This window comes from Cimex lectularius, unplaced genomic scaffold (genome assembly GCF_000648675.2).
Source record: "Cimex lectularius strain Harlan isolate CLEC.00 unplaced genomic scaffold, Clec_2.1 scaffold31, whole genome shotgun sequence".
Lineage (NCBI taxonomy): Eukaryota > Metazoa > Arthropoda > Insecta > Hemiptera > Cimicidae > Cimex > Cimex lectularius.
Window position 1 is genome coordinate 1,146,833 of NW_019392645.1, and position 12,768 is coordinate 1,159,600.

At 32.7% G+C, this 12,768-nt stretch overlaps 1 protein-coding gene across 2 annotated transcripts; it reads right to left on the minus strand.

Annotated features, from left to right (window-relative positions):
- Positions 1–1,804: 1,804 nt before the first annotated feature.
- On the minus strand, positions 1,805–12,724 carry LOC106670456 (SHC-transforming protein 1). 2 transcript variants are annotated; one of them, XM_014400820.2, is made up of 12 exons: positions 12,569–12,724; positions 10,014–10,086; positions 9,563–9,670; positions 7,919–7,989; positions 7,538–7,598; positions 7,298–7,471; positions 7,071–7,234; positions 6,804–7,003; positions 5,966–6,091; positions 5,786–5,889; positions 4,580–4,690; positions 1,805–3,824 (listed from the first exon to the last, which is right to left on the minus strand). In XM_014400820.2, exons 3-12 carry the CDS (start codon positions 9,659–9,661, stop codon positions 3,693–3,695), a joined length of 1,242 nt encoding a protein of 413 aa, XP_014256306.1. In that variant the 5' UTR covers positions 9,662–9,670; positions 10,014–10,086; positions 12,569–12,724; the 3' UTR covers positions 1,805–3,692. The 2 variants fall into 2 exon arrangements, with proteins under 2 accessions (XP_014256306.1, XP_014256307.1); XM_014400821.2 differs by having other exon boundaries at positions 6,831–7,003; positions 12,569–12,718.
- Between the last annotated feature and the right edge of the window lie 44 nt (positions 12,725–12,768).

The window sequence follows — 12,768 nt, forward strand, 5'->3', positions numbered from 1 at the left end:
AGATTCCATCATCTAACCAGCCAAAAACCAATATGACTATAAAAATGTTTTTGGGCATTTAGAAAATTTTTTTTAACTGTGCTTCACCTTACCCAGGAGTGTGTATGGGTTAGATTTAAGTTTAGGATAATCTTAGCGTTCAGCCAGTATTATTTTATGGCTAGGTTAGGTTAGCATTAGGGACTAAATCTTTATAATTTATAGGTACTGAATTTAACGTATGGAAACAAAATTAAAATTTCACTATGACTATGTACTGTGTTACTGGGAAGTGGGTAAGGGTGGGATTATAGACCCCAAGGGGTTAAATGCCTGGGTAGACCATCGTACCCCATCCCTAAAAGGTCTGGGACTTGGTCGGCTCGCATGTCCTGCATAACTCTTGGACTTGTTCACAAACCCCAAGATTTTGGACCATTTTATCTCAGGGAGTGATTTGGTGATGTCCTCCCCTTCAAAGATTTCAAATCTAGACCTAGCAGGGTGGGATTAGTTTAAGATAATCTTCGAGTTAGGCCAGTGTTATTTTATGAGTAGATTTAGGTTTGGTTTATTTTATTTTGGTGTTAGGGGGTTAAGTCAGGTTAGAAGTTAGGGGCTAAATATTTATAATTTATGGGTTGTACCTAAGATAAGTCTATGTTAAATAAATTAAGATTTCAACAATTAAATTGCTAAAACAACATTAAATATTAAAACTGAAGCAAAATCAATAAAACACCCAATAAGTTTATCAACTATTTCATCTCTAGAGGTAGTGCATAATTTTATTTACTGCATGCCACATATGTCTCTTTCATAATGTAATACAAATGAACTTACAAATCTAAAAATTAAAACAATTTATCATATGGTTTTACATAGTGGAAATTTCGAGATATCCAATCATCTACCAGCAAAACAAAAAAAGACAATAAAAAATGTTTTGGGGCTTGATACACAATTTTTGTGTTCCGGGGAGTGCATTTGAGTTGGGTTAGGTTAGTTTACAATAATCTGAGGGTTAAGTTAATTTTATTCTAAGGCTAGGGCTAGGTTAAATTTATTATAGTGTTAGGTTAGGTTAGGTTTAGGGACTGGTTAAGCTAAAATACACGCTTGCTCAGATTCTGTTTTTCTATAAAGTTTAAAAGCTTTGATGTGTTAAAAGCGACTTTTACTAAAAATAAATATTACATAATTTTTTTTTTCTCAAAAGGTGTCAAAAATCATTGTAACTGACTTCTACTCAGCTATGGAATCCTCAGTGGCATTTACTTTCTTCAGATGCCATTAAATTCAAACTTTCTGTATAATTAAAGAAAAAACTCGCACTAATATTTTCTCCGTTCATAGAAATTAAATCATAGATATATAACATAAGCCGTCCTTAACCCTACCTCAATATACGATTTTTAACATTATCAGTTATCAGGTTTAAGGCAAATTTGAAAAAAGAAAAATACTCCATTCCTTTGTCAAGCTCAAGTTAAATGTGTAAAAACTTACAAAATTAAAAATTATGTATTGGTGTCAATTGTAATGCAGAATGGACAGTTGGTAGATCTCGTTCACACTACCCAGCTAATAAAATAAAAACCTTTTTAAGAACTATATTTATTTATACTCTTAAATATACAAGATTTTTTTTTAATTATAAATACATAATTTTTTTGAGAAAATATAATTACTTACAAATATACAAATGAGCTTAAAAATATTTTTATTATTATTATACGAAAGTCACTTAGAATAATAAAGCAATTATTATTATTCAAAAGAAAAGATGGTCCTTTTCTCTGTAACAAATCTTTACTAAAGTATCTTTTTTTTTTGTTTCTTCTTCTTTAAATATACGTTTTCATGCCTAATTCAACAGCCATTATTTTTTTACCAAATCAGTTTGTATATAAATTTACAAGAACAGATAATAACTTAGCTATAATTACGGTTTGTTGGCAACGATAATTTCAGATTAAGAAAATACATTTAACACATTCAAAATATTAAATACCCCCAACATTTATTGATTTTTAGCACTTCTGCATTAATTAACATTATTGCTGATTTAAATCTTCTTTTGTGTAACACAACCTTAATTTATAGCTTTAAAAAGAACTAAAAAAGAGGATAATTAACCCATCTGCATTCAGAAAGAGGAATAACAAGAATATTATTTATTGTTATAAATAAAAACTAAATAAACATTGAATATTTAAAAACCTGTCTGTTTTGGACTCAAGCATAAAAATATATATTTCTTTTGTCTTACAATAAAGCATAAGCCAAGTACAAAAGATGTGTCAAGAAGTCTTTGCATGACTTTTGATTAGTTAAAATTTTAAAAATTAACACATAGAGCCAGATATAATCTGGATGAAATCAAAATAATATTTAAATTATGTAATGAAATTAGTATAAAAGCATGATATATAAAATTATTAAAGATAAAACAATAGAGAGAATAAAACATTTGTAAGATTTCTTTAAAAAGCATGATTGGTGATGCAGTCATTTTAAATTGGTTGCATATTTCGAATCATGATGCAAATGAGTTAATAACATAAAATTTAAACAAACTGTCCATATACAAGAAATACAATAATTACAGCCAAATGAGTTTTCGTTTCTAAATAATTTAAATAAAACACATGTTAAAATATTAAAAATAGTTCGCATGTTAAATCTATAACTTACAGAGGTTTTCATGTTTTTCATTTTACAAAAGAAAACAAAACTTAGTTCAATAAACATTTGAGGACAATACATTATATTAATCCAGAATAAAACAGTACATTGTAATAGGAGACGAAAGGTAACTTTTGCTTTTGTACACAAAAGTTTAAAATATTTTATTACCAAATTAACTAAAAATATGAGTCAAGCTATACTATTTCACAGTTCTACCCTTAATATGTTAGTCTTTCTCTTGCTGGTTTTATTCTGGGTTGATCCTTGATAATATTAAATCTAGTTTTACAGATCATTAACTCACTAACCAATGAGAGTAATTTTATAATCCAGTAAAATAGTTGAGTAAGAGTAAAATAATGTATTGCCTCTTATTGCAAAATTGTGTGCGGACAATAAGTTCATGAAGAATTATTTGTTAAAACTTGTTCCATCCCAGTAGTCACCTAACGTTTCGGTTATAAAACAAAAAAGTGTCAAGAACAGTAGGTTGGAACTGGTTAATTTTATTACAGAAAATCACTTTTAACTTGAAATGTCATGTACAACTCACAAATCTAGTATTCTACATTCGGTAAATATTTTATTTACAATCCTTTACTACAAAGAACGTTTTTTTAATAAATACTTCTCTGTAAGTAAAAATTGTGCACTATGTGTTTATAAAAATTAAATTGTTTAGAGAAAATAGGGATGGGGAGGAAGTATCGATAAGAATCTCCGCTCCATTTGTGATGACAAAATTTCTATTTGCTATTTAAGAAATAAAATGGGATTTTTTATTAAAGCTGTTCATTTATCTAACCTAATATTTTTTTTAAATCTTCCACAACAAATTGGTCACAAAAAAAATCATGCAGATTTTAACAAAGAAATATAGGAACTGTTTTTTTTTGTTTTTTGTTTTTTTTGTAAAAGTATGTGAAACAAAATTAATCTTACTCAGGAAAGAACTTGAATTGTGAAGATTCGTCATTCAAAAAACGTTTAAATGTACGTTATAAATAGAAAAAATTAGAATACTAAAGGTTAGGTCTCGGTATTGGGTTCCGAAGCACAAGTGCACTCTCTGCTGATATTATTGGCAACTGGTTGTTACAATGGTAATTAATCAGGTCGCTAACATTTTCAAACATACGGTCTTTTGTCCTTACCTAAAAACAAACAAAAACTTTGTATATTACGTGATACACACAACTACAAAATGTAAGGCTGACTGAACTGAACACATTGATCATAGCAATTTTTTTTTAAATTAATTAATTAATTGTTTTGTGGGATAAGGATTTTAAGGATTTGTTTGCTCAGCTACAAATGTACCAATTTATCAAAAAACTGGGACCACTATGGCGTGAGGGGCTGGCTTTTTAAATGCTCCTTCCCTGGCGCCAAATGGTTCACCTAGCAAAAAGGAAGGGATTTATTTTTTATTTTATTTATTTTATTATTATTTTTTTATATACGTTGAAAATATTTTTTTTTCTAATATGTTTCAGTTCTCTTGAGTGATCATTTTATACGTAAAACTAAAGATATTTCATTGTTGATTTTTTTTTTTTTTTTTTCAATTAATACCTTACCTTAAGTAATGAGTATTTCATTTTGATTACTTAGTGGCAAAAATTAATTATACAGTTATAAAAGAGAAAAAAATTATTTACAAGAAAGCCACACAGGAGGGTAAGGGTTCACTCGAGACCGCTGGTGTTTTACATGTTAAATAATAAAATTTACTGTTCATTTCCAAACTAGTCTGCTATCCTCACAGGCTTGGTCTGTTGTATTTCGATATCTTCAGTTGTCTAATGTTGAAACAGACAGACCAGAACTCGCAAGGGTAGGCGAGAGGTTCGAAAACGACCAGATTCAGGTTATAAGGTCTGAACTAGTAAATGAAAAGTTTTCATACCATCCCTTCAGGGTCAATTAAGAGAAGGTGTTTTTTCGTTCCTCCCTGAAGTCCTGTGAGAATATATTGCCCAGTCGTAGTGCTGGACTCTCTCACAAGAAAATCTCCATCCTATTAAAACATCAAGCATCATTAAAAATTAAAAACCAATAGATATTTTGTTAAGAACATAATTGAATATTTGCTCTATAAAATTGATTATAAGACAAACTATATATTGAACGTTTTAATTATACACTGTCCATAAAAAAAATAATAATAAAAAACTGACCACCTGGTTGTCAAGTCAAGTCACAGATTTGCACTAGGTCTAATTTTTTAGATAATTTTACGCAGAACAAGATAGCTTTTTAAATGGTTTCCTAGCTTCAGTCATTCATCAGTAAAATCAAAAATTTGGGAACATGTTAATTTTTTCACTTTTTACAAAAACTCCAAATTGAGCTGTGGAGCCAGGAAATCGTCCTATAGCAATCGACAGGAAATTTTAATCAGCTATCAATTGATCACCTTCTATTTTGCCCGATTTCTCAGCCTTTTTCGAGTTATTAGCAATTTTTGGGCAAAGAACATGGTGTTTTACGTGCTCATGGGAAAAAACCTATCACTCTCTCAACTGATTTTCATGAATACCTAAACTGTGAACCATCGTGCAGAATTCATCTACAATCTCCAAAACCTGGGGAAACGCAACAACCTGATGGTATCTCGGGTACCAGGACAGAAAAGATTTTGTGTAAAGAAAAAACAGACAACATAGCCAAAGGTGCCAAACCCAATAAATATATGATAAAAGAACCCTCACCAGAACTAGCCAACTCTACAGTTAGAGAGGGCTAAACATAGAGGTTATGACAACTTACATCTGAAAAAACATCTAACATGGGTTAATTCAATGATGACCCAATTTGTATGCAATGAAGAGATAACCAACAGTATTATCTTCAAATGAAGAAGCAACTGCTCAAATGAGACATAACCTGAGATATAAAGAAAACCCAGTGGCAATGACCCAGTGCTTCCTAAGAGATCCAGTCAATTGCACTGAACTAAGGATCTAAGAAAAATAAAATAAACCAGAAGGCTGCAGTGCTTGGTGAACATAAAACAAGCACTAACTATATTTCCTCATCATAAAAAAAAACGAGCAGACAAATAAAAATTCCATAATTCCATTATCCCGCTAATTAGAATAGGTTAATTTACCTGTTTGAGCATTGATTCAGCCTGTGCTCTATCGATCACACCATGAAACCACTCTTCATTTTGTAATTGAAGAACATCGTTTGATAAGCTGCTTTCAAAAGGTTCTACAATCAAAACAAAACGGAAAAATTAATTAGTGATTTGTTCCGTAAATATGGAACGGAAGAATGAATTACTTACGCATATCGAAGACATCCCTCGGAGCTGGGCGAGGATTAAAAATAACATCATTGACATAGTGATGATTAAAAAGTGGTGGTGGTAATTCACTATTTAGATCTATTAAATTAGTTGAGGGAAGACGCTCTGGAAAAAAAAAATGTTATGCTACATAATTTTACACAAAACTATATGCATATTTGTCATTTGTAATACAATTTATGGTCATTTAAATTTTTTAGACATTTTAGTTTAACTACATGAATTTAAAATCAATGATAATGAATTAATAAAACACTAAATTAAAAATCTTTATAATAAAAGAAAAAATGAGTGTGTGAGAGAGAGGGAGAGGGAGAAAGAAAGAGAGAGAGAGAGATAAAGAAAGAAATAGTGGAAGAGAAGGGGAAAGAGAGAGTTGAGTTGAAAGAGTGATAGTGAAAAGGGCGTCATACTGAAAGAAAGAGAGAGTGATACCAAAAAAGAGTGATAGTGAATGAGAAAGAGAGAATGTGATAGTGAATGGATTGTAATGGAGAAAGAGAGATTGTGTGAGAATGGAACGGAAGAAGCACACACACGCACACAGAGAGGCAGACACATCCACAAATCTAAACCATAGAAATAGGTAGTTCTGGTTTATTAATCAAATGATTATTAAATTTAAACAAAACCATACAATGAAAAATATAATTTTTATATTTTCCATTGCCAAGATTTACAAAGTTGAAGTATGAATTAATTAACAATAAGTGAATTTTACTTTTGCATTAACATCTACTTAAATACAGTTTAAAATATAAAAATGTAATCTTAGTGGATTAGATTATAATCAATCTATAAAAAAAAAAGCAGAAACCTATACACAGCAGTAACGAAGACATACCCCTTTGCGAAGACATACTGTTTTTTGTAAACGATTGATTGGTTTTTGGGAGTGGTGGAACTGGAGGTGGAATTGATTCTTTTAGGGGGGCAACATCAGGTGGAACTTTCCCAGGAAGATCATTGTAATATTCCCTATCTGCATCCTGGCATCGATTCGCCCTTGATGACGTACTAAACAAAATACCAGTCATTTTTTTTCATATCTTATTATAAAGCCGTCCTGTCAAAGTGGGCTTACCTACGAATGTCTGGACCTGTAAGGTAATCTTTAAACCTTAAATTGAATGCTTGCCCTATTGTCGTTATAACTTCTTGGGCTAAACCTCTACCACATTCGAGAACATAACAAGCTCTGTATTCAGTGTCATCTTTTGCAACATAAGCAACAAAGTCCAACGTTTCCTGCACATAGGTAGAGAATTAGACACATACTTTGGTAAAATTAAAAAGTGAAACGAATATTACTGCATCTCCTCCAGAGGCGAACGATATCTTGGGCATGTCATGAACACAAACTTGATTGTTCCCTTCAACAGTTTTTAGACTAATATTTTTTGACGAAATATTAAGAATTACGTTAAATCCGACATGATCAGACTTAACTCTAGTTCCAAGAGATCTTGCAACTCGTTTCTCAACCTGAAATGACAATGCACACTTTATTGATAAAAATTCTTGCAGATGAACTCTAATAAATATGTTAACCTTCCGCCGCCTATCAGGAGCTTTTAAACCTGCTGCCTCACAAACCCTGTAAATACACTCCCTAAAAATGTTGAAACAAAATATTAATTGTCGAAAGTGTTTAAATCAAATAATATTTTTATTACATTTTTAATTAATTTTAATATCTTAGAATCTTCAAGCTATTAAGAAATCACCCTGTATAATTTTATAAGAAGAATTAACTTCTATTTAGCAAAATAAAGTTTAGATTTGCTAAATTTCATTTCATTCACTGAAACTTTGTTTTTCTTACCCCATAATTAAGAAAATCAATATAATAAAATCTATTTATTTACATCAGCCTTCTTGTTTAATTATATTAAATATATAAGAGCAAGTCACCAACTAGTTTACACATACTTAGCGACCAAGAAGCGAGTATCATAGTCCAAAAGTTTCATCGATGCTAGAATTTCCATGCATCCGATATACTGAAACAAAAGACAAATTTCACTTCCTTATCATATTACCTTTGTTTAATGTGGATGTGCTTTTGGCCTGGATACAATATTTTGTAAGACCATTTTCAAGTCGTAGATTTGGCTTTACCAAGGCGTGCACAGGGGCTGGGTTGTTAAGTGAGGAATGGTTGGGTTAGGTTAGGTAGAGTTATGGATAGTTTAGGCTAAGTAGTATTAGGGATGGGTTAGGTTAGGTTGGGAATGGTTATAATAGGGTTAAGGATGGGATAGGTTAGGTAGAGTTAAGGGCAGATTAAGAATGGTTAGATTAAGTGTGGGTAAGAGATGGGATAGATTAGGTGAGGAATGGCTAGGTTAGGTAGTTAGGGATGAGTTAGGTTAGATATGGTTAGGTTATGTAGAGTTAAGGATAAGTAAGATTATGTACAGCTTGGGATTAGATCAGGTTGAATTAGATAGTGCTTGGGTCGAGTTAGGTTAGGTTGAGTTAGGGTTGGGTTAGGTTACATTAGGAATGATTAGATTAAGTAGGGTTAGAGATGGTTATGTAAGATATGAATAGATTAGGTAGAGTTAGAAACGGGGTTACATTATGTTAGGTAGAAAGGGAAGGGTTAGGTTAGGTTAGAATAGGAATGGTTGGTTATATTAAGTAGGGTTAAGGATTGTTAGATTAGGTAGACTTAAGGACAAGTTACATTATGTGAGGTAGTTAGGGATGGGCTAGGTTAGGTATGGTTAGTTTAGGTAGACTTAGGGACAAGTTACAATATGTTAGGTAGATAGGGATGGGTTAGGTTAGGTTAGGAATGGATAAATTAAGTAGGGTTAGGGATGGTTTGGTTACAGATGGTTAGATTAGGTAGACTCAGGGACAGGTTATGTTATGTTAGGTAGTTAGGGATAGGCTAGGTTAGGTATAGTTAGATTAGGTAGAGTTAGGGACAGGTTAGCTTAGTATAGGTAGTTTACTTTTCCTAACCATAGTTGGGGTCCCTATGGCTAGGAAATTTATTTCTACCTGCTACCACAATGATTACACGTATTTAGCATAATCTATTTACATATTTGATTTTACAGTTTCAATGTTCTGTGTTAATTGACAAGTTACAAATTATTACACAACATTTATAGTATCACTATGGAGCTAAACTACAACTCATCTAAAATTCATTGTGTCCTCAAATGGTCACAGAACAGCGGCCTCTTTTACCTGCCAAACCTACTTTACTTTCCTTATGATTTTGAACTGCACATTGTCAAAAACTTTGCATACAGTAAGAATATGCTCCCAAGTTTTTGAGATTCCATTCTGGCAGTTGCAAGACTCATTCACAATGACCTGAAAGTCAGTGTCAAGCTGGGTCAGGCAAAAATGATCCCTTTTCTAGGTAGCTATATACTTAAAGACCTTCATTACCACCCAACAGGCATATTGGACATATTTTGAACGTTTAATTGCCAATAGCTCTATAAGAAAGGCAAAAACAGTCCCAGCCTCTATATGGCTCAAGACATTGGTACAGACAAGACGGCTGGCAAGCAGTAACAACTAATTTTTATGCAATTAAGTAACACTTACTCTAACGACATAAATGACGCCCGTGCTTCGAATAACTTCATCGTCATGAAGCCATCCACGTATAGGACGTTGCATGAAGTTCATTGCCAAACCACCCATTAACCAATTCTAAAAAAAAAGAAAAACAATGAAAATGTATTTTTCAATTACAAAATTATCCTGAATTAATCCATTTATGATTTAGCAGTCATAATTGACCGTAATAATTATTTTATTCAATTATACTTTTAATCTAAGGCCTTGGTTGGGATGAAAAACAAGTGTCATGCGCGGGATTTGAACCCACGATATTTCAGGAAGTCATTATAACTCGAGTGGTGAGAGCAGCGGCGTATTAAGCCCAAAGGTCGTGGGTTCGAATCCCGCTGAAGGCAGTTGCTTTTTCATCACATCCAAGACCTTAGATTAAAAGTATAATTAAATAAAATTATACTGAATTGTAAGCACTCACATCAAAACTTGGCCCGTTGATCTATTGAAATTTGCCCGTTCGTCATGAGAATTCACTGATACGACATTGTAACCTGAAAGCAAGTTTTAAAAATTCATTAATAAATAGGACTTGTTATTAACTAATGGAATATTAAGTTCCAATAATTATGATAAAACAAAAGAGACATTATTTTTTAGTCTAATGTAAGTATATACTACAACTTTATAATACAGAAACTGGGACCATGGTAGTCAAGTTGTTAGTGTGTCAGACTATTTGCTCATAGACCCGGCAGTCGTCAGTTTGATTCCCACCGTTACCCCTGGAATTTACACCCTTCCCCTCCCATTGGAGATTGGAGGCCATGTTTATAAATGATGATAAAAAGAGTATAAGATGTATTTTACCCAAAGTTATACACCATCAAATTTTCTCAAGCCAAAACTATCTCTTTGATGAATAAGACAAATCAAGTTCAAAATATGATGTTAACTGTTTAAATTTCAGTTCAGTGTAGCACTACGAAAAATCAGTCGAAAAAATACTATTCCAAGTAAAAGTAATTGAGCTGGGCAAAAGATTTGTCAAATGGTTTTCAAATTGCAAGCACAGATGTATTTCAATTGTTGTTGATGGTTTTGGTCTGTGTATTTTTGTTGCCTGAAGATGGAAAAATGCCGAAACGTGTCTGACAGACCTACCTAGCAAGGACAGACAGGCAAAAATATCTATTTAAGGTTGTTATTTTACTTGTGGGCAATTATCACCACAAAAGCTCTCTAAAGTGCCAACACAATTTTAGAAAATGTGTTATGTGGTTGTCATTTTCACAGAAGACAACGACAAAGAAACATGAATGTCCTGTGCACAGTATTTTTTTAAACTTTTCAAAAGTAGAACATGAAAGAGACTCTGAGATCACAAAGAAAAAATGACAAGTAATCAAAAACAACCAAAATCAATATTATGACCATTCCTGTGGTCTGCGTGGTGATGAACCTGTAATTTGATCAGTACAGAACAACTTGGCCTGTCAGACGCCATAACAAAAGACAGTCAAAACTGGATACCAATTAAAACAGAAAAAGGACCAACGGTCACAAAAAAAGATAATTAAATTTAAAAAATAAATTAAATTAAATTTAAAAAAAAAAAGACAATCCACCAAAGGGACCAACACACAAAGAAAATGCTGGCACACAACCCACCCCCATGACGTTATAAAAAAAGACTTGAAAACAATCACACAGAAAATGGTGAAATGCCGAGGACAGGCAGATCAAGATGATCAGTAATGATATAATTAGAAATTAATAGGAAGGTCATTTCACTTGTAAGGCTGTTATTACCATTAAAGCTGTCTTATATAAAAACATACTAAATTGGTGGTGTTTTCCTGTCTATTCCTAGACTAAAACTTCTACAGTGCAATAATAATTCAGAAAACTAGTCTATAGTTATGACATTTTGAGAGTATCCTTCTTTTTTAATATTTGAGTTCAAGAAATATTTGTATCTGTTAAACTTCCCCCAGAAGTCCATAAGTCTAGATCTGATGGCTGATTCCAACTGTTTTTGTTTACATGTCATCATCTATATTTTCAGTCTGTTCACTCATTTCGTCGTATGGAAAAACTTGATCTGCTCATCTTTGCTGTGTTGGTCTGGCAGACACTTCAATAAAACCCTGAATATTTTGTTTTGCTATGCTTCAACCAAATTGACTGAACTGATCTGGTTTGGGCTTTAACCTTTCCTCAGAAATCCATAAGTCTAGATCTGATGCCTGATTCCAACTGTTTTTGTTTACATACCATCTTCATCTGTATTTTCAGTCTGTTCACTCATTTCGTCTCATTTTAAAGTATGGAAAAACTTGATCTGCTCATATTCGCTGGGTTGGTCTGGTAGACTCTTCACAAACCCCTGAATATTTTGTTTTGGTATGCTTCAACCAAATTGACTGAACTGGTCTGGTTTGGGCTTTAACCTTTCCTCAGAAATCCATAAGTCTAGATCTGATGGCTGATTCCAACTGTTTTTGTTTACATGTCATCTTCATCTGTATTTTCAGTCTGTTCACTCATCTTAAAGGAACCAGGACTTGATTTTTCAAGGTGCTGTTGATGGAAAAATTCTGAATATTATCGTAAACATTATAATGGAACATTATCAGCAATAAGGAATCTGTTGACAACGCTTTTATCAATTTAAAGATCCATCAGAATATTTTTCCCAAGAAAAATCGTATATATGGTAGATAAATTTGTTTATTCGAACAGTAAATGTCCTAAGGGGATTAACCTGACGATATCTTTGTAGCAATAAAAAATGAAAAAAGTTTAAAGTCTTTGTTCGTCTTTAGGAGACGTTATCTCCTTTTATTTTTATTATTGTACTGATGATCCTCAATGGATCAGAGTGGAATTGGCAGGGTGGAGACGGGAGAAAGAAAGAAGAAAAGGCTTTTTATCAGTTGATAGCCACCAATAAATAAATGCCATCGTCTATCCGAATAATTTCTTTTGTTAAAATCGCCTCGACCCACCGCATATAACGTTAAACGGACTTACTTTATGAGGTAAAACTTCGTGAAGTAGGGCGTAGAGTGTGGTCCAGAAGGGAAGACGCCGTTGAAAAGCGGGTGACTAATCGGAACACTGTAGATGTAGACAACGGGCGGATTTTGACAGCTAGAGTCGCCCCCCCTCCACTCGCCGATTCCAATTACAACATCTACATGAAAACGTAGCGCGAGCCGGCGAAATTGTGG